Below are 19466 nucleotides of genomic sequence, written 5' to 3'. Positions count from 1 at the left end.
CCCTCTAGGCAGGTGCCTTCCCCTCCCCCCTTACTCCTTGGTCCACTCACCAGCTGGCTCTTCCTGTTTAATATGTCCACATTTCTTTCTCTCCCCAGCAAGCATCCTTTCACCCTGATGTCAGCGAAGAGGTGCGCACGAGAGCCTTGCGGTACGGGACGGAGTGCACCCTTGGCTACCTGGACCTTCTCGAGCACGTCTTGGTGGTGAGGAGGGGCGTGGGCCGGGCCAGGACTGGGGAAGAGCTTGTTCAGATGCAGACCATCCTTTCCTCAGGAAAGTACCTCGTAGAGCACTGTGTGGGCTCCACTTGGGAGGCTGGGGGTGGATGGAGCTAGAAAGTGCCCAGCATCACACTGCTTCAGCACATCGAGATGAAAGAAGGCTCTAGAAGAAGCTGCAGTTAGCATCCAGGGGAGCCAGGCTCTCTCTTGGCACCAAAGAGGCAAGAATAGCATGCCAGAGGGTGGGACAGGCAAAGCCACCACTGAAACAACATTGGGAGATCCTGTTAGGAAGACCCCAGTCCATCCTGCGAGGACGGGGAAAGCTCCAGAAAGAGCCACCCTGGCCTCCATGACAAGTTAAGGAGAAATTTCACCGGTGCTGCAGGTGACCTACCAGCCTCTTACCCTTGAATGAGTACTCAGACCACACTGAGAATGATGCCTCCCTTCCTCTGATGACCTTCCTGTCAGCCTAGAGTACCCACCTGGAGCTGAGACAGAAGGCTGGTAGGGAAAATGCCAGAAGGGGAGGTGGGGACACTGGTCATGGCTTATAGGGACTGTCCACATGGGAGCCTCGGGCTTATACCGACTTAGGTTCCCCACAGATCCTAAGGGCCAAACTCTGAGCAATCAAGAAGTGTATTTGCTATGTGTCTCTCTCTGTCAAAACCCGCCATGGGGAGGTCTGGGGCAGGCCCTGAGAGAATTTGTCCAGGAGTCAGACACAGCCTCCGAAGAGAATTGACGATGCCCCACATTCCCTTACTGCTCCTTCCCAAACCTTAAAAACGAAACAAACAAAACAAAAACAAAAAAAGATCACCACCAGGCCACAGACAACTGTAAGCCTTTCATTTGTGGAGCCCTGAGATTTTTCATTTTGTCCTGGCGCTAATATATGAGGCTAGCAAGGCAAAGGAAGGATCCCGAGAAGTTCGGCCCCTTGCTTGAGGTCACCTAGCTACTAGGACAGTCCTGGAACCGAATCCCAATTCTTACTACTTCCAGGCCCGTGCTCATTCCAGCACTTCACTGCCACCTTGAAATTAAATTACCTCCTGATGTTAAACATGTTAGGTCTCTTAGGGAGGGAGCATTACTTTCATTCTTCACCCAGGTTAAGTGTGGTCTGTGTGAAAGTGTATCTTCTGTGAGTGGAGGCAGTCTGGGGTTACTAACATTGTGTTCCAAAAGCCCTGAACTCCGGTGACTAGAAAACAGTGTATCATCGCATGTGGGCCAAGAAAACACATTGGCCAGTCCCTGTTCACAAGGCACGAGCCTCTGCTGCCAAACTAACTTTCTGCGTTAGAACAGAGTTAAAGTGTTCAGTCTGGAGCATGCGTTTTAGCAGGAAATTCAGGGTATTCAGAATGAAGCCAGCAAGGCTTCCAAAAGGCATTTTTTTCTTGGTGGAATCATATAGTCTTAGTCACTTAGAACCTTGTTCTATCAGAAAATTAGGAGTTGCAGGGGCACCTGGGTGGCTCAGTCGGTTGGGCATCCGACTTCGGCTCAGGTCATGATCTCGCCGTCCATGAGTTCGAGCCCCGCGTCGGGCTCCGTGCTGACAGCTCAGAGCCTGGAGCCTGTTTCGGATTCTGTGTCTCCCTCTCTCTCTGACCCTCCCCCGTTCATGCTGTCTCTCCCTGTCTCAAAAATAAATAAACGTTAAAAAAAAAAAAAATTAAAAAAAAAGAAAATTAGGAGTTGCAGCAGAAGCAGTGTTAGGCTTAGGTTTAGAATCTTTGCATTCGATTCCCAGCTGTGCCACATAAATAGCTGCATGACTACTGCTTTGTCCAGACTTGAGTTTCCTCGGATGGTAAACAGTGTCAGGAATCCATGAGAATGTCAGGAAGATTGGGCTTCGGGGCTCAGCTCACGTGTGCTTTTCACCTCATCGAAATCCACCCACAGGGTGCCCATTTCCCATATTGCTTTCTGTCTCAGACTTTTTTTTTTTTTTTCCTCTTAATCATTTATTGGGAGGGAAGAAAATACTGGGATTTTCATATTCATTTAAATGAGGGATCCTCATTTTGCCCCTTTTCCCCAGCTCCATTTCTTTTTTTCTCTTTTTTTTTTTTTTTTTTTTTTTTAATGTTTGGTTATTTTTGAGGCAGAGACAGAGCATGAGCACGGGAAGGGCAGAGAGACAGGGAGACACAGAATCCAAAGCAGGCTCCAGGCTCTGAGTTGTCAGCACAGAGCCCGACGCAGGGCTCGAATCCATGAACCGTGAAATTGTGACCCAAGCCAAAGTCAGATGCCCAACCGACTGAGCCACCCAGGCACCCCTCTCTAGCTCCATTTATTGAGCAAACCCTATGTCTTGTAGCACCTGTGCCTGTATCTGTGCAGGGCTGATCATTTACCTCACGCCTGTAGGTCCAGGCCTCAGGCACACTGCCCTCAGGCTGGTGCTTTCCGGCTTTGCTCGTGGTGAGCCATGTACCAGGAATGTCACTGCAGAGGCATCTACCTCCAGCTGTGTCCCTGACAGAGCCACAACCTGGATAAAAAGGAGGCAACAGCCTTTAAGGTGTTTAATGGACTGAAGGTCTCCTGTCGTGCTCTGCAGCAACAAGACAGCTTATACCTGGGAGAGGAGTTTTGCCTTCATGAGGAGGGGCAGGGGCCAGCACTTGAGAAATTTTCCCAAGGGGGGAAGAAAAAATGGAACCCTCAGAGGGTCCCCTCCCACCTCAAGCCAACTTTAGACCCTTTACCAATATCTGGGAGCCAGATGTCACATCTACCAAAGGGATACCCACCCCCCTGTCTCTGACCTCTTCTCTCCGTGTGCATCTTGTTTGGGTGAGCAAAAGAAGACAAGGCCTCTAGGGGTTGGGTGGATGATTGGCCTCTTTGCGTGAGAAAAGGCCAAGAGGTCCAATGCCTCCATGAACATTAGGGAAGCTGTAGTAGCCATTCCCAGTCCACACATTCAGAGACCCCAGTTTTATGGCTGCTTAATTACTGTATCAGGCATCGGGCCTAATGATAATCATCAGGTTTTTCTGGAAGAGGAAGAAGGGCACTTGGTGCATGGAAACCCCACATCCTGTGTGATTTGGGAGATTAACTATGGAGGGCAGAGCTTAGCAGGAACGGGAGCATCCACTCCCTTCTTTTTCTGGGCCCAGGCAAGAGCGAATGCACTTTGCAGTAGATTGTGCTTCTCTTGTGGCTGCTCATATTAGTTGATGGGTTTTCTGTTACGAGTTCTTCCTTGTATTTATTAGAGAAACGAGACTCTTAAGCCTTATGTGTTGTCAAGTTGGATGGTCGAGGTGACTGTTAAAAGCCTGCCATCTGAGTTTCTCTTCATCTTTCTATACGGTCTTCATCATTGTGACCCAGAATCATGGTGGAAGTAGAAACATCTTGTTTCCCCAGAGCTGTTTTGAGGTATATTTTGTGAAGGTAGCTAGTGCTAAAAAGAAATCATTAATAGAAAGAAAGCCTGAATGGCGTTAAAAATGGTATAAAACATGCAGAACTTGTCTCATCTTTTGCAAGGATGTTTCTGCCTCCTCATGACAGGTACTGATGGTTCCGACTTGAGGGAAATGTGAATGAATTAGCATCATACCTTTATTTGTCCATATATTTATGTTCGTCTCTTTGGAAAGCTGGACATAATCTTTGAAGGTTATTTTCTAATAAAAACACAGCAAGAGAGCAAGGCTTCCCCGGGGATTATCATAAACATAGGAAAAATAGCAGTTCATAACTGAAAATTGCAGAAGTCCTATGACAGCGTTCTTTCACGTCTGCTGTGGACATTTGTAGTTTTCTTGGGCCTGCAGCTGAGAATAAGTTCATCTCTCATATCGTTAGCCCTAATTCTTCCTCCAAAGCAGACTGAGAAGAAATCTGGACTAACACGAGGCCCAAGTGTGGAAGATTATACACCAGTGAGAGGCCCAGGAGCCACAAGACTGAGGCCAGTGCTGGTGGAGAACCCAGCAAGGAATAAGGAAAATGGAGACACACAAACAGGGAAGTTAGCATTCATGTCAGATACTAAATTGGCTCCTTGAGGGTGATGAATAAAGAAACAGTTAAAAAACTAGAGATTTTCACATGAACACACAGCATTCTGTTCTCCTCTTCGTTTCTGGTCTTCATGGGATGGCTACAGCATCTCCATTCTGAAAAGAAAGTTAAAACTGTAACAGGAGATGGGGCGCCTGGATGGCTCAGTCACTTAAGCGTCCAACTCTTGATTTTGGCTCAGGTCACGATCTCATGGTTTGTGGGATCAAGCCCCGCCTCAGACTCTGTGCTGACAGCACGGTGCCTGCTTCGGATTCTTCTCTGTCCGTCTCTGCTCCTCCCCTGCTTGTGCTCTGTCTCTCTCAAAATAATTAAACTTAAAAACAATTTAAAAAATACAAATAAATTTTAAAAACTGTAACAGGAGATCTTGAGACAGTCCCCTTGGATCTCTTGTAAAGTTGACGTCTTGTTTTAATTGTTGAAAGAGAACTAGTAAGATTCCTGAAAGCTGAAGAAAGGCCAGATAATTGTCTAATTTTTACAAAAAGAGAAAGAAGTAGAAATAAAGGTTTGGAGACAGTGTCCAGTGATTTACAGAAATAAACTGAGGTCACTTTCAGCTGGTCAGGGAGCTTCTTTAGTGAGCTGCTGCTTTTCTTAAATTAAGGCGCATCAAAATGTGGGGAAAGTTATGCTGCTTCAGTCTTGTTCGATTTAAATATGTTAGGGCCAAGGATTCTTAACTTTAATGGCTGGTTTGTATATTTCAGTTTTTACTTTTGAAAGAGCTTAAAAATACAGAAAATCATATCAACATCCATGTGCCCACCCTCTATAATTAACTAACTTTGTTAATGCTTTGTCCTATTGGGTTTAGATCCCTACTTTAAAAAATATATATCAATAATTTTTTATCCGTTATCAATCCCATTCTCCTTTTTTCTCTAGGCACGAATAACTATCACGATTTTAGCATTCTTAGACCCCTTGGAGCTGAAAGTCCATCTCCTGCCTCCCACTACCAGCATCAGAGAAACCGCAGCACATTACACGCACAAAATTGTTCCTTAAACTGTTAAGAGGGTCCCCAGACCCAAATGCCCAGCTGGATTCTTTGGGAATTTAGAAACTCCAAATCAAGAACCCCTGCTTGGGGAATCCTTTCCTTTGGAGAATCTAGTTAGCAATTAACAAATAATGGGATCCAGTTTAGGCAGAGCCCTGTCCCTGCTGTCCAGGGAGCTGCTCTGTGAAGCTTTAGACACGCCCATGTGAGCACTGTTGGCCTCCTGCATTTGCTCTCTGCTGGTTTGTCATAGTAGGTTTGTACTGCAAGAGGCAGCCACATTGCCTCTGTAGCAACCACAGTTCAATATTGCTGCTAAACCACAATGTGAGATCTTTGACAGCCTTAAAATTACCCTCGCTTCCACTAGCAGAGCTTTAATTTGGTTCCGTCTCTTGTCTGCTATTAGAAATCATGTTGACTTAATGGCAGAATAAAAATAGAACTCCTTTCCTCCTGCCTTGTCTGAATAGGATACTTTACCATAGGACTTGTAATTTCTCAGAGCCAGAGTATATGAAGGAGTGGCTCTCTCTCTCTCACCCTCCAGGCTCTTCTTTTTAAAGACAGAAGTCTTTAATCACTCCACTTTGATGATGTAAGTGAATTTGCCCACCACACCCCTAACTTTTTTTCCAGCTTTATTGAACCATAACTAACATACAATAAACAGATAGTTAAAGTGTGCATTTTGAGTACTGATATGTGAATATATCCTTGAAAGCATCACCACAATCAAAATAACGAATGTATCCATTACTCCTCAGAATTTCTAGGCCACTGCTGGTCTTTTTGTTATTATAGATCTGTTTATACTTTCTAGACTTTTATGTAAACGGGATATATAGCACATACTTTTCTTTGTTTTGGTTCTTTCACTCAGCATCAATATTTCAATTCTAGCCATGTTGTTATGTATAACAATAATTTGTCCCCCTTTATTGCTAAGTAGTATTCCATCAAATGGGTCTGTCATACTTGTCCATCATTAGGTGAAGAGACAAATATTTAAGTTGTTTCTAGCTTCTGATTACTAATAAAACTGCCAAGACCATTCTCTGTATAAATCTCTGAGCCTAAATTTGTTCATTTCTCTCAGATAAATACCTGGATGTGGAATACTTATAAAATAGGGTATGCATTTTTTTTCCTTTCTTGGGAAACTTTTTTATAGTAGTTATACTATTTTACATTTCCTCCAGCGGAGGAGGAGAGTTCCAGTTGTTCCACACCCTTGTCAACACTTGAAATGGTCTGTCTTTTCAATTTTAGTCACTCCAGTGGGTGTGCAGTGGTATCTCACTGTGGTTTTAATGTACGTTGTTGAGTATCTTTTTTAATGCACCTGTTTGCCCTCTGTATGTCTTTCTTGGTGAAGTCCCTATTCAGATGTTTTTGGCTGTTTTTCATTGGGTTTGTCTTATTATGGAATTTTGAGAATTTTTTACATTTTCTAGATACAAATTGTGAAGTTTTTTTTAATCCTTTCTCTTAGGGTGTGGTTTGCCTTGTTGTTTTCATAACAACGTCTGGAGAGAGATGGAAATGTGTGTTATTAAAAAAGAAAATAACAATGCTGCAGAGAGTTAAGGAAACAAAAAGCTCAGATAAAACTTGAAAAAATAGAAAAGTAAAGCCAAAGTAGATCTTATATCTCAAATAATTAAACACATAAGATGAATTGAATGTTTGTTTGCATCAGTTATGTTTGCAAATTATTTTTAGGATTCTACCCCGGTATAAGGGAAGAAAAAATAATTTTCTCTCTACACTTCAGAGTTCTTGCCTGAGACCCTGTGTAGTGAGGCAGATTAACAAGAGAAAAACAAATACATTGTGTACCTCATGGATGCATAGCAGATATCCAGGGGAAACATGAGTAACTACATAGGTGGCCGAAACCACTGGCTTAAATACCCATGTTCAGTTCAGTGAAAAAAAAGGTGTGTAATTGGTTTGGGACAGGTGATGGGAGGTTGCCAGGAAAAACCTCCTGGAGGTTGCCAGGAGATTATGCAGATTTAAATCTGTGCCTTCTCCTCTGATAAATTCTCTCATGATAAAGAGTCAACCTTCTCTTCAGGCAGGGAGAGGGAGACACTCTAAACAGAGGAAGATTTGCTTTGTCACTGTAAATTTCTCTTTCAAAAGAGTAACTTCTACTCTGTTTTCAGAGCTTCTCCCGTGTCTATTTCTCACAATAATTAGCCCAAAACAATCCGTATACCAAAGAGGTTATTTCAGGTTGCCATGCTCTGCTACCTCTCACCAGCTTCCTGTTCTTTAATTTGCATGCCCGATTGATTCTCTTTTGAGCAGCCTTATTGAGGTATAATTGGCATATGACAGAATTTTCCCATTTCAGGCATTAAATTAATTGTTTTTTCCTGTCTTTACAGAGCTGTGCACCTATCACAAAATATTAGAATATTTGCATCACCCCAAAAAAGAAACCTCATACCCTTAAGCAGTTGTTCATTGCCCTCACTCCAATTCTAAGACCTAGACAAACACTAATCTCTTTCTGCCTCTGTATATTTGCCTATTCTGGACTTCTCATATAAATGGAATCACACAGTATATGGTCTTTTGTAACTGCTTTTTTAAATTAACATAATGTTTTTAAAGTTATAAAACATAAACTTCCAAGTTCATGATTTTTAAAGTTTTCAAGCCTAGTTTATATTTTGTCCTCAGAGAATCCTTACCAAATCTGAGATCACTAAGATTATTTTCTTTGGTTTGCTTCTGTATAGTTTTAATTCTTATATTTAGGTTTAGATGTGGGGAAAGGGCCAGGGTTCATACTCCTACGTATGGCTATCCAATTGTTCCATCATCATTTGTTGAAAAGAATTATTCTGTCCCCATTGAATTAAAGGCATCTGAGCACACTTAATGACAATCAGTTGACTATATATGTGAAATCTAGTTCTGGACTCTTTTCTGCTCCATTGATCTATATGTCCAAGTACCAATATCATGATGTCTTGATTACTACTACTTTATATGAATGTTAAAATCTGGTAGTTGAAGACTTTCAACTTGGTTCTTTTTCAAAATAGTTTTAGCTCTTCTATGTGCTTTGCATTTCATATCATCATGTAAATATCTCAAAAAAAAAGCTTTGGGGATTTTGACTGGGATTTTGGGGGAGATTTGAGGGTAATTGACATTTTAAGAGTGTTCTAATCCGTCAACATGGCATATATCTCCATTTATTTAGGTCTCCTTTAATAATTTCAACAATGTTTATAATTTTTAGGATTCAGGTCTTGCACATGTGTTGTTGCATTTAGCACTAGGTATTTCATAATTTTTATGGTGCTATAGATGATACTGCTTTTTAAAAATTCTTATTTTTTTATTGCTGTTGAACCTAAAAATATAATTGATACTTGTATACTGACCTTATAGCCTGTTACCTTGCTATACTCACTTATTCTAGAAGCTTTTGTTTACATATGCCTCAGAATTTTCTATGTAGACATTCACATTATTTATAAAGAAAGATTCTTTTACTTCTTCTCTTCCATCTCTGTACCATTTACTTATTTTTCTTGCCTTATTGCACTGTCCAGGAATGTTAGTACAATACTGATAAGGATGTGAGATTAAACATCCTTACCATATTCTTGATCTTAGGTAGAGAATTTTCAGTCTTCCATCATTTACTGTGAATCTCCCCATCATACTTTTAATTCTTTGCTTATTCTTGTTGTGTTGACCACCATGGATAAACCAACTTAACCAACGAACAAGGCTATGGACCACTTAGCTTTTCAAACCCTGAGCCATAACCATTATTCACCTGGTGAACTTACAACATGTATTGTTTCAGGGGGGAAAAAAATAGTACAGGCCTTTGATTAAGTGGTGCCAAATGGTACCATTTGAGTCTAGGGCAGTGGTTTACAACTTTGGCTATATATGAGAATCACATGGGGGACTTTTAAAAACCCTGGTGCCCAAGCTGTACTTCAGTCCAATTCTATCAATAGCCCTGATGGGAATATATATTGTATCAAATTACATATTAATTTATGCAGTCTTACCACAAGTCGGTAACAAAAGGACTGTTGCTATGCCTATTTACTAAGCAATTTACTTACACTGAGGCTTAGAAGAAAAGTAACTAGACCAGGGTTACATAGGTAAATTGACTCTAGAACCTATACTTAACTGCCTACCCCTGGCTGTATTAGAAAATAAAAGACACTTAACTTCCTCCCCCCCACCTCTCCATGGTTCTAGTATTTTAGAACTGGTCCATGAAGCTATCATATTAGGACTTGTCCCAATGGTATGTTGCTCTGTTTTTACCCATCCATTCATTTGTCCACTCATTCTCAGAATTGTACTGAGTTCTTTTCTTTTCCTAAAAATTTTCTTTAAGTAATCTCTACACCCAACATAGGGCTTGAACCCACAACTCCCAAATCAAGAGTGACATGCTTTACCAACTGAGCCAGCCAGATGCCCCTGTACTGAGTTCTTAGTATCTGCATAGTGATATGCATAAGTCCTAGGGTGAGAAAATAAGAGCAGAGTAACTCAATTCATGGAACAGTAGCAAATAGAAAATAAATTTTAAAGATTGCCAAAGGAAGGAGGATGGTGATGGATGCATGTAAAGTGATGCTCAAAGACCTTTGACTAATCAGCTCAGGCATATAATACAATGTCTTCTACACACGGGTGCAGCCAGTGCTGGTCAAAGTATAATCCCACTAACTCCCCCAAACCCAGATTTTTTTTAACCAGACTTACAGTTTTCTTTTATCTCTGGGGTCCAAAAGACTTCTTTTCCAGACTCCTAAGAATGAGTATGGGACACCAAGAAGGGAATTAACATTTAACGAACACCTGCCGTGTTGGAGGCATTGTGCAGGGTGTTTCTTATGTGTTACTCCTTTTGATCTTTATGCCAATCCTGAGGAACAGGCATTATCCCAGCTTTACAGAGGAGAAAACAGGTTCTGAGGGGTTCATTAATCTGCCCAGCATCCAAAACCAGGCACAAAGGAAGCCAGGTGTGAACACAAGTTTGTCCAGTTCCAAAGCGATGTTTATCCCTGGCTCGAGGCTTCAAAATTATCCAGAGAGAGGCAGCAGTTGTGCTTTCCTCCTGAAGGTTTGAGCATTTCTTAATCTGAAGAGTAGCACTGGAAAGCATGAGAAAGAAATGCAGAAAAAGAATGTTAGAAGAGGAATTTCAGAGTTAGGCAGGAGCAGGGTGATTTAAGTCAGAATGTAAATTTATGGTGAAGATCTCATCCCATTCTTGAGTGAATTGGAGAAGAAATCCTCACACAGGATATCCTATAAATTGGATTGGGTGTTGGATAGCCAATATCTTCTTTAACACCATCAAAAACCAAAAGGCAAAAAAGAAACTTAAAAAAACCTTTGAGCTAGTTCAAAAAAAAAAAAGGAAAATCCTCAGAATCTCTCGCAGGAGAGCTTGCCCTCTGATCAGAAGGTTGTGCTCTCTTGGGACTTTGTCTCTGAGACCCCACCGGAGTCACATATTTCTTCTGGTCCCACATTTGTTTTGTCACAAGTACCATCTGACCTGTAACCTCAGGCTTTCACGTTCGCTCGGAATGTTCCTAAACTGTGCGTAATTTTCGTGTGCATATGTTTGGTTTATGTACAAAAGAAAGGGCAAATAAAGGACAAATAAGGACTTCATCTCACTTACGATCTTACAGAAATGTGTCCAGAGGGACCTTAGAAAAACTCATAATTCCCAACTTTTCATTTCTCACAGGAAACTGAAGGCCAGTGAGCCTTAAGTGTTTTCCCCCAAGTTTCTGAAGTCACTTGGGTGGCAGAGTTGCAACTTCAAACCAGGTTGTCCAACTCGGTTCACCAGTAAGAGTGTGCTTTCTGTCACAACGGCTACCATCTTTCTTATGCATTTGACTTATTCTTCATCCTCAGATTCTTCAGAAACCCAGCCCGGAACTCAAGCACCAGCTGGCTGCTTTCTCCAAGCGCGTCGCTGGTGCCGTGACTGAGCTCATCCAGGCAGCAGAAGCCATGAAAGGTAGGCTGGATTCTCTCGTGTCATCTCGTGGGACACCACTCAGCAGCCGTGAACTGAGCAAAGAAACCCCGCAGCCACCACAGGCCCTTTCTTGGTGAACGCAGTCAGAAGGAATACAGTAGGGGGTTTTTTTTGTTGGGTTTTTTGGTTTGTTTTTTTTAGCAAATGAGAATAGAGTTAGAATTTCAAAGTAATATCCTCCTCGAGCAAGGCTCTTTTCCAGTCCTTTGATTAAGTACTTGCACTTAAATGGTATAATCCACCTAGAGCAGCTCACTTCTCTTAAGGGTATCGCCCTTTATTTTTATCTCCATTTGCCTTCATCAGAATATCCTCATTCAAATCATACAGTCCATGTCTAGGAAATGATACCATCTGTGTACATTGTTTGCACACCCCCTTGTGGTCACATTAGAAGCAGTCACCTCACCAGAGCAAGGTTTTCTTACCAGGTTCCCTTTGTCTGAGTTGAGGTGAATGGTGGTTCTCCATGAGTCCCCAAGAGAAGAGGATGACAAATCTGTGTGGTCCGCATAGTCTCAAGTATCTTGAAAATGGTTACTTGCGTTCATGAGCTTTAAGAAAGAAGTCAGAGTAAGGCTCGAGCTGGCCTTGAACCATGAGATCTTGACACTGCATCGATGAGTGCTCCTGCGGTAGGGCTGTATACACAACTGACTTACACAAGCGACAGGATCAGATAGGAGCTCCCCTTCGCCCAGCTGATCTCGGTGAGAGCTGGAGAGAAGATCCCTTAGGACGGTGCAACTAGTAGGCTGACGGAGCCTCCTTGCGTGTAAATCCAGATATGGTTGGTAATGAAGCCAGAGCCCTGCGGTCATAGCTACCAAGAATGACCCTCTTTGGACTGATTTTAGGAACAGAGTGGGTGGATCCGGAAGACCCAACTGTCATCGCGGAAACAGAATTACTGGGGGCTGCGGCATCCATTGAGGCTGCTGCTAAGAAGTTAGAGCAACTGAAGCCAAGAGCCAAACCGAAAGTGAGTGTCCATGTGTGGCTGCTTGTCCGATGTCAATAGGTCTTCCTGTGGATGGCTGTGAAGTGAAGCTAGGTGTGCCCACAGGGAGCCTGTCTCCTTCCCCGTGGTTAGACTGGCAAGCGGCAGACCTGCTCTACCTGCCCAGCACTTTTTTACAGGGCATGGAAAAAAACCCATGGGTTGATCCTTCAGGTTAACCACCCAGAAAAATACCTTTGGGCATCCAAAGGAAGAATCCAGGGCACTTAGGATCTGAATTTAGTTCCATTATATAGAAAGCAGGTGTTAGATGTTTACTATGGGAAGTCCCTGTTACTGAAGGGGACGTTGTCACCCTCAAATTTTCTGTTTTCCACAATGCAGTGCAAATAGCAATGCTAGGTCTCTCCTTTTCTTCAAATCAATAAAGGGTAATGTGGACCTCAAAGTGGACCTAGTAACAGAGTTCCTCAGTGTATGCTGGAGACTGGTGGGCTGGTATGCTTTCTCCATCTGTGTTGGTCATCTAGATAAATGTTTAAAACTTAAGTCGTTAAGGGGAGCCTGGGTGGCTCGGTTGGTTAAGCATCTGACTTCGTCTCAGGTCACGATCTCACGGTTTGTGGGTTCAAGTGCCACATTGGGCCCTGTGCTGACAGCTCAGAGCCTGGAGCCTGCTCCGGATTCTGTGTTTCCCTCTCTCTCTGCCCCTTGCCCGTTCATGCTCAGTCTCTCTGTGAAAAATAAATAAAAACATTTTTAAAAATGTAAAACTTAAGATGTTAAAGAGAAACAGACATTTAAGGACTTACTCTAAGATGGGGCCATAGAAAGGACAATTATACATAAAAGGATGGTGAGCTAGTGCTGTCTAGGGGCAAAGCCCAGTCCTGTCCAGAAGCAGTTACCTTTCACTCTACCTCCCATGGCTGTCTTCTCCCAGAAGACGGTGGAATCAGAGGAGGCCTCTTTTTCTTTGTATTCAAGCAAGTCCCTATCACCTCACTTCTCTTCCAAGGACCCAAAAACCTTAGGAGGTAAAATATGGTTTTTCCCCTCAGAAAAAGCTGGATCCCCAGATTAGGTATGCCTAAAACTCTACCATTTTTATAAAACCAGAAGATGGAGTCTGAGCACTGAAATACACCAAACCATTCAAAAGCAGCACCCAGGTTAATGCTGCATGTAAAACAGACGTGAGCATGTAAATGAATGTATTGAGCTTGGGAACCTTCTTAAAACCATTAAATTCTTAGAACCAGTCTCCTGATAGTTGCTGATAGTTGGTGAAGACATTTCTGTAAATCTCTCATCAAGATGTAATTTAGGAGTTATGGCTTTCGGATTTGGGGGTTACCAGGGTTCTCTCTACTAGCCTCTAACCTAAGGGTCTTAAGAGGTCTGAGATTGTCCAAGGTGTTCTCAACAAGTTTAAGAACTGGGTGTGTATATAGGGGCAACTCCCACTTTCTGGCCTTGTCTTTATTTGTGCTTGATAAATCAGGTTAATTGCAAATGGAAAATGTGCATTCAACTAAGAAGCAAGCAACTGTTGACTAAGATTTGGAGGCTTTGTGTGTAATTTGTCTTTCCTTTTCCTCATCTGATTTAGCACAAGTAGCCTCTCCTGGAGAGCTTGCGTCTGCTATTGCTGAAGTCATGTCAGTTGACACTGTTCTGGAGAATTAGCCTGGTGCTCATGTAACATTAGCACTTCCCCAGATTCTAAGAGCTCCTGTTTCAATCCCTCTCCTTTTGTCCTTTTGTAAGGTCCCTCTGTGCTCTGTCTCTGAGTCCTAATTGCCCTCTGTCCAGCCATTGATATACCTCGTGATTCTTGATCTGAAAAAAAACCAGCAATTAGAGGCCCTACCCCATAGCATTGTTGTTATAACAGTTAAATGAGATAATTTAAGAATACAGTGCCTAACTGAATAAGCAGTAACCAAAAAGATGCTTCAGAGACTTTTATTTACTACTTCCTAGGAGAATGCCTGAAAGAATAGTTTTTCCATAGACCCATGAGCTGATGGCCTTAGCAAAAAGAAAATAAAAAATTCACACTGATTGAGTACCAAGTATGTGCTAAGCAGTGCTTTACAGGCGTTGGCTCGTCGGGTCCTTGCAATGTGCCCACAAAGCAACACCTGTCCATGGAGAATCAAAGGCAAAATACCTTGCCAGAGTCAGGTGGCCTCGACTGATCTGGAAGCATTGTATGTGCGCTATGGATGACACAGTCAGTTCATACCAGTTTTCTGGGTTTAGCCAATGTCAGAGGCTGGGGCAGCTCCACAGGGAAGCTTTTTGGTTTGCCTGTACCCTCTGACCTGTTACTGCCACTTCCTGTGCAAAGGAGGAAATCCAGAGAGAAAGAAACCTGGGGGAGGGGAAGCAGTCGGGGCTGTTGCCTGTAGCCTTGTTTGTAGTAAGAGGAAGTTAGACGTGACCTGAGTGTCTCCTTGGAGAAGAAGTACACAGCTGTTGAGAATAATGTTGGTAGGACTGTTCGGTGTGCAGAGGATTCTGCTCATGGCATAAACGTAAAGTAAAAACACAAAACAGAACAAAAAAACAGGATGCAGAATTATGTGCTCGGTATAACTCTGTAAACAACACTTACATACAAAGGAGACAGGTGGGGAATGTACAAGAATGACAGTGGAATTCAGGGAGTGCCTGGGTTTTAAAATTTTGTAAAACAGTGTTTTAAAAATAAGAGCACTTAAAAAATAAGTGATGGCTGCAGAGGTGGATGTGTGGGTGCTCCCTGCACTGCTCTGGGGTCATCTAGCTTTTGTATTTACAGTGTGGCTCTTTACTGAGAGCCAAGGAATCCTTCGGTCAAGGTCAAAGTGGACATAACTGTTGACCTGAGTCTCTTCCTTAGGGACGCCTACCTTAGGCCGCTCCCCTCTTCCTGTTAGGAAGGGTGCTCAGTACTTTCTGAGTGTCTCACAATGATGTGAAGTCTTACGCCACCCATTGGCCAGAGGCTCCTGACACATGGATTATATTATCGATAAAATTCTTTTAAAGAAATCTTCAACCCAAACCAGGGTTTTTGTGCCTGTCTAGGAACAAAACCATCTGCTATGTGGTAATAACTGCATAAAATCAGATATCTTCCTTACCTTTATAAAGGAATGCATTTCCCCAGTTTATCAGTCAGTGAAGCGTCCGACTCTTGATTTCAGCCCAGGTCATCTTGATCTCGTGGTTCGTGAGATTGAGCCCCGCATCGGGCTCTGCCCCGTCAGTGGGGAGTCTGCTTGGGGTTCTCTCTCTCCCTGTCTCTCTGCCCCTCCCTGCACTCACACACACTCTGTGAAAATAAACATTTTTTTTTTTTTTAATTCCCAGTCTGACACCAAAAGCAGCCAGTCTTTTGTGGTTCATTGGTTCTCTCCATCCCCTTCCATAACTGAAAAAAAAAATAAGTCATCCCCAAGATACTGTGAATAAGCATTTGCTCTCGCATTCCCATCCCTGTAACTACACACGAACACACAAGCCCTTAGTAGAGAGCAAATAATGCTTTCCTTTCGTGACGGGAGAGCATTTACACTGCTTAGAGGAATAGTATCGGGGATGGGCAATGTTTTATTTTTTTTGTTTGTTTGAATTGTTTTGCTCACCGCATTCTCAGGTCGCCTGTTTTAAAAGTAGAATGCTCCATGGTTTATGAAGATGATTCCTGGCACCTTTTCCCCACTCAGGCCCTTAAAATCTCAGCACCTCTTTTTGCCTGGGATCTGCCAAACACAAATAACCAATTGGCACTGTTGGATCCACTGTTTTCTTGGGAAGATTGTATCAAAGCAAAAGGAGAGAAGGTCGGATGGTATTGAGGCTGGTGCGTGTACCTACAATGTTGCTAATGGTGTCGTTTCCACACTTACAGACAGACTGTGCTCCACAGAGAGGTAATGGACTTGCGGCAGTGGTGACCACCCCCTGCAGCCGTAGCCTGCAGTACTCTGCCTTTTCTCGAGCTCAGTCAAACCTGGATGCCTTTTCTGCAGGCCTCTGTGTGATATGTTTGATATATTAGGTTGTTATTTAATCCAACTATATATCAAACATATTCCTACAGTGTCTTGCCCTGTCTCCGGGGGTTCCTAATATAGTTTATAAGGCAACAGGAAAGCATATGTTAAACTCACAAGCAGATTTAGAAGACGGGGTGCTCATTCCATTTCATAATGTTATCTTTCCGTTTTTTCTTGTAGCGTTTAAGACCTGTATCAGTGTCGCTAGATTCTTTTGTTTGCTGTAGAAACAAATCATAATTGTGGATGTTTTCGTAAGAGCTTGAGATATTATGTATAGCTTAGTTTTGTCAGTAATGAATCCTTAAGGGATATGCTCAGTGGAAAAAAAAAATGGAAGGTTCCAGGCCATGTTTGTGACATGGGCTAAAAGCATTATAACCCCCACACACGTAGATTTACATTTCATCCTGATCTTCAATTTAGAAATTAGTAATTTTCATAATCTAATTTCTAGCAAATATTTAAACACAGATCAACTGTCTGTAAATTTCCCTTCTGCCCATAGTATCAAAACATATAAACCAAATCAGCCATACTAACTGTAGGGATGGTGAGTCACTGGGTTTATAGAAACTTCAGGACTAAATGTATCTAATAAAGATAGTGTGCACTCTGTCTGTCACATTTCCTGTAATAGGTTAACTGGTCAGTCGAAGTTGATAATATTTAGAATAAGCTGACAATCAGAAAGTAATTCCATGGCCTAATTGGGTGCAACAGGAAGTTTGGGATTATGAAACATTTTTTTCTGGCACGTAGCAAGCCGCCTTTGGTTGGCTTTGACCTCCTCCTCATGGAAGCGCCTGTGCAGTTTGTGAGTTCATTCTGATCTGTCTCAACAGAAGACTGAGCACTGCTTTCTGGAAAGAGAACCATTGTGCCAACAGCTCAGTCTTTTGGAGCAGAGAAGTGCTCTTTTAAGAGCACATTTGAGTATGTGTATAAGCAATGCCCCACACAGGTGGCGAGCCAGTGGTTTGAACAGGTTGGTCAGGAAAGTTTCCCCTGTTATGTCTAGAAGCCATCTCCAAGTTGCTTGCAGTGAATGCATAGTGACAGCAGCAAAGTGATGACACAGGAGAGGGAAACACAGTGTTGGAGTCCCAGCTTCCAGAGTTATAACGTGGAGCCTGTCCCTGGGATCCTTGTCCACTGAGAACAGATCAGTTTCGAGGGTGTGCAAGATGCTGCCACCTTCACGCAGCTAGAGGACAGCGTTTGGGTTTTGACTGCAGTTAAAGTTATTGGATCAAAATGACAAACTGTCATGGAAAAGAGATGACAAGTTATTATAAATAACGGAAAAAAAAAAAAAACCCAGTTTAAAAGGGCCTTGAGGGGAAACCCATTGGTTAAAACTGATGGGATTTTCTTAATTCTTTCTGTAATCTTGCTGTTGGCCAGCATGCTGTACTGATTAGCTGAGTGGATGGGAAGGGACAGCCAGGTGTTCAGGGAGCAGTAGGAACAGATAGGACATTTTCTGTAAGGCTGAAGTGGGGGCTTTGAGCTCATCTGCCACTAGTGGCTGCCAGTCCCGGAGATGTAAAGAGTGTGAAAAGCAAAGGTGTGCGGGGAACTCATCCCGCCCGTGTTCCCAGGTGACTCCTGACCGTGTAGAACAGGAGGTCTTGTCACACTCTCGTCAGTTACATAGAGGATTCCTATCACAGCAGCGAATGTATCTGATTGAGATATTTGAAAGCATTCCATTATCTTTTTTGTCTGTGCTTCCTAAGTAAACACTCACATGACTTGTTTTGAAAGCACGATCATCTTTAATAATTTTTCCATCAAACAGAAGTAGCAATTAAAAGATCGTTTCAGTGGTGTTACTTTTTATCAGGAAAAAGATAAAATAAAACAAATAAAACAACAGCTACCATGGGAAAACCACTCCTAACATACGAATCGTGCAAGCTCGGACACTTCCTAATGGATGCTGCATGAATATGCAGTTATTACCTGGGTACAAAGAGTGGTCCCTCCCCAAGTTGGAGGCAAAACCATTTGGCACTCCTTTCTCTCCATCATCCATTTTGACTGTTTACTGTTTGCCTAGGGCTTTCAGGGGAACGAGGCCAGCTGTCCAGGTTTGGGATCCTGGCAGGTCTAGTTATTCTAAGAATCTTCCCATTTATAAATTCTCATTTATAGTAAGAGTGGTGGTCCTAAAGACAACCCACCCATGTGGCCTCTAAAAGAAAAGCTGATTTGGCTCTTATACAGTTGAGTTTTTGGGTACAGGCTAAGGTCTCCCCCAAGGCACTTCTTAGTTCAATACCAGAAGCAAACTGGTAGCAGCCAAACTATTCCACTCAGGCTTCCAATTGGCAAGAAAATGCTTCCCTGGTGTTGTGTGTGTTCTTGGTGTTGGCCTCCTTTTTTCCCTCAAGTATATTTAAATTATATGCAAAATGTCCACACCTTTAAAAAATATTTCCAAAGTTGTTTTTTTTTTTAAGTGTCTGATGTGATATGACCTTGTTTTTAACAGCAAGCATTCTGCAGGACTTTGGTAACACAGAACAAAGCACAATTTCTAAATGGAAAAATGGCACCATGAGTTGTGATCTGGTTTTTGTAGCCAGTTGTGAGAAAGGTGACCCCTGTGTTTATCAGCTCTTAGCAAGGCAGTCCCTTAAAGGAGGTTTACACAGAGGGAGGCGGACACCAGGGCAGGGACCTTTGGACCATCTCCTATGGATACCCTCAGCTACCTCACCTTCAAGCTCATGGGGGAAGGGGCCATAGGGCTGCAGGGATGTAATTCACAAATGGCAAGTAAAAGGACGACAGACCAAAACATTTTTTCTCTGGGCACCATGTGCCCCACAACCTGTCAGGGAGAAGGTTGGCCAAGATGCGGCATGAGGGAGGCAGGGTTTCTCCATGGAGGAGACTAAGAGAATAAGGAAGAGAGAAAGTCAGCACCTTCTTAAGAAATGTTTAATTTGGAACTGTAGCACGTCTAGGCTACAGGACCAAGAGAGCTGAGGTTCCTCCGTAAGTAACGAATAGAAAACTGATTGATACCTGGAGAAAGGCAGCAAATTCTCTGTGGTCAGAAAGT

The 19466-nt window shown here is 42.7% G+C and overlaps 1 protein-coding gene across 3 annotated transcripts in view; it reads left to right on the top strand.

The window, feature by feature from the left end:
• Positions 1-19466, top strand: part of TLN2 (talin 2) — a 436539-nt gene that overhangs the window by 404297 nt on the left and 12776 nt on the right. For all 3 annotated transcript variants that reach the window (XM_042988722.1, XM_042988723.1, XM_042988724.1), the window contains 3 exons: positions 99-206; positions 11251-11356; positions 12235-12359. In XM_042988722.1, the coding sequence (XP_042844656.1) occupies positions 99-206; positions 11251-11356; positions 12235-12359 (339 nt within the window). The remainder of the gene's footprint in view (positions 1-98; positions 207-11250; positions 11357-12234; positions 12360-19466) is intronic.

Source organism: Panthera tigris, chromosome B3 (genome assembly GCF_018350195.1).
Source record: "Panthera tigris isolate Pti1 chromosome B3, P.tigris_Pti1_mat1.1, whole genome shotgun sequence".
NCBI classification, from domain to species: Eukaryota; Metazoa; Chordata; class Mammalia; order Carnivora; family Felidae; genus Panthera; species Panthera tigris.
This window is presented reverse-complemented; position numbering and strand designations above follow the sequence as displayed.